The sequence below is a fragment of the Sinocyclocheilus rhinocerous genome, unplaced genomic scaffold, assembly GCF_001515625.1.
Source record: "Sinocyclocheilus rhinocerous isolate Xijiao unplaced genomic scaffold, SAMN03320098_v1.1 scaffold1758, whole genome shotgun sequence".
In the NCBI taxonomy this organism is placed as follows: Eukaryota; Metazoa; Chordata; class Actinopteri; order Cypriniformes; family Cyprinidae; genus Sinocyclocheilus; species Sinocyclocheilus rhinocerous.
Genome location: NW_015631050.1, coordinates 564,043 through 565,752, shown reverse-complemented (window position 1 = coordinate 565,752; position 1,710 = coordinate 564,043). Strand labels below are relative to the sequence as shown.

The following is a 1,710-nucleotide window of genomic DNA, read 5'->3' as shown; positions in this document are numbered from 1 at the left end:
AATGAGCACATGTTGAGACTGGAGGATCTAGTTTCTTAGTGAGCTTTTCCGAACTCTAACCTTTGTTCTGAAGTGTCAATCTAAAAATACTTTAATCTGAACAAAAAATCTCCATGTATTTTATTTGAAAACTTCTGTTGTTTTGTCTTTTGGTATGTTTGAGGTTTGATCTTGAAAGTCGGTGAAGAGCTGTAGTGCTCAACCATTTGGCTGTTAATGTAATGCTACTTCCTAGTGCGTTTGTTTGAATGCTCTCTGAAGCACGTCATTCAAACAGACACTCCCTCATTTAGCTGTCATGTGAGTGCATGAGGCTGATTAACATACAGACATATTTACACAGTCCACTGGCCACCCGGATTCACTGCTAGGCAATGGCTTAGGTAGAGTTTAACTATTCAGTTAGTGTTCTTATGTTGTGCTGCCTGGATACATGTAACACTTTTGAGTATTACAGGTAGCCAGATACATGTTTCTAAATATATAGTTCATAAAATGTTGTGCATCTTATGAAATGTGTTGTTGCTTAAGCTCAGTTTCCTGTACCAGATAACTGCAGATAACTGTCTGATAATGAATAAGGAGGATCCATTTTTGATTGTTCTTCAGAGGCACTAAAATTGTACAAATATGTCACTTTAAGCAGCTTGCTCATCCCAGTAACCTTGTTTATTTTAAAGGAATAGTTTTCCCAGAACTGAAAATTGTGATTTATTCACTCTCATGTTTTTTTCTTTATGACTTACTTTCTTCTGTGGAAGACAGAACGGGTTGAAATTTTTGAAGAATGTAATTGGTTGTGGTTTTCCTGGTATTCGAAAGTGATAGTTTTGAGTAGTTTTGTGTGAGAAATCTAAGCTGTTATTCACTGATAATTTTCCTCTTCAGTGAGCTGTTAACCGCTGTGATCACTGAATCAACAACTAGATCTGTCCAATTCATGAATGATTCATTCAGACATGTCTTGTGAACCATATCGACTGATTCATTGAAAAGATGCAGCACAAAAGAACAATTTATTTACAAATTGGACTTTGGATGGGCTGGGATAGTTGACTAACCATTTAACAACCAACTAGGTGATTAGTGATGTTGGCAAGTGAGTTTAAGATTTGTAGTGGTGGTGTTTAAAGGAATCTTCACCGATAGGTTTTGACTCTTCATCCCATTTAAAGGGATATTTCACCAAAAAATTAAAATTCTGTCAGTAATTACTCACCCTCATGTTGTTCCAAACCCATAAGACCTTTGTTAATCTTCGGAACACAAATTAAGATATTTTTGATGAAATTCGAGAGCTTTCTGACTAGGGCTGCACGATAAATCGCATGCGATATTTAATGTGCATCTTGTGAGTAAAGGCGGTTCTGTAATCAGCGGTAAATCTCCATCACGTGCGTGCTTTCACATGGAGCAGCATTTACTACACAGAGCCGTTGTTAACTGACAAGCTGCACAAAACCACGATCATATATGAATGTGGCTTTGCGCAGCTTGTCATTGAAATAGACATTGTTGAATACATTTACATTACATTTAGTCATTTAGCAGATGCTTTTATCCAAAGCGACTTACAAATGAGGACAATAAAAGCAGTCAAAACTAACAAAAGAGCAACAATATATAAGTGCAAATGACAAGTCTCGGTTAGCCTAACGCAGTACACGTAGCAAGGTGTGTGTATATATATATATATATATATATGTATGT

General features: G+C 36.4%; 1 protein-coding gene across 1 annotated transcript in view; it reads left to right on the top strand.

The window, feature by feature from the left end:
• The first annotated feature begins 1,089 nt into the window (after positions 1–1,089).
• The window catches only part of LOC107741338 (brefeldin A-inhibited guanine nucleotide-exchange protein 2-like), a 25,339-nt gene continuing 24,718 nt past the window's right edge, over positions 1,090–1,710 (top strand). Inside the window, exon 1 of the mRNA XM_016554045.1 lies at positions 1,090–1,099. Within this exon, the coding sequence (XP_016409531.1) occupies positions 1,090–1,099 (10 nt within the window). The remainder of the gene's footprint in view (positions 1,100–1,710) is intronic.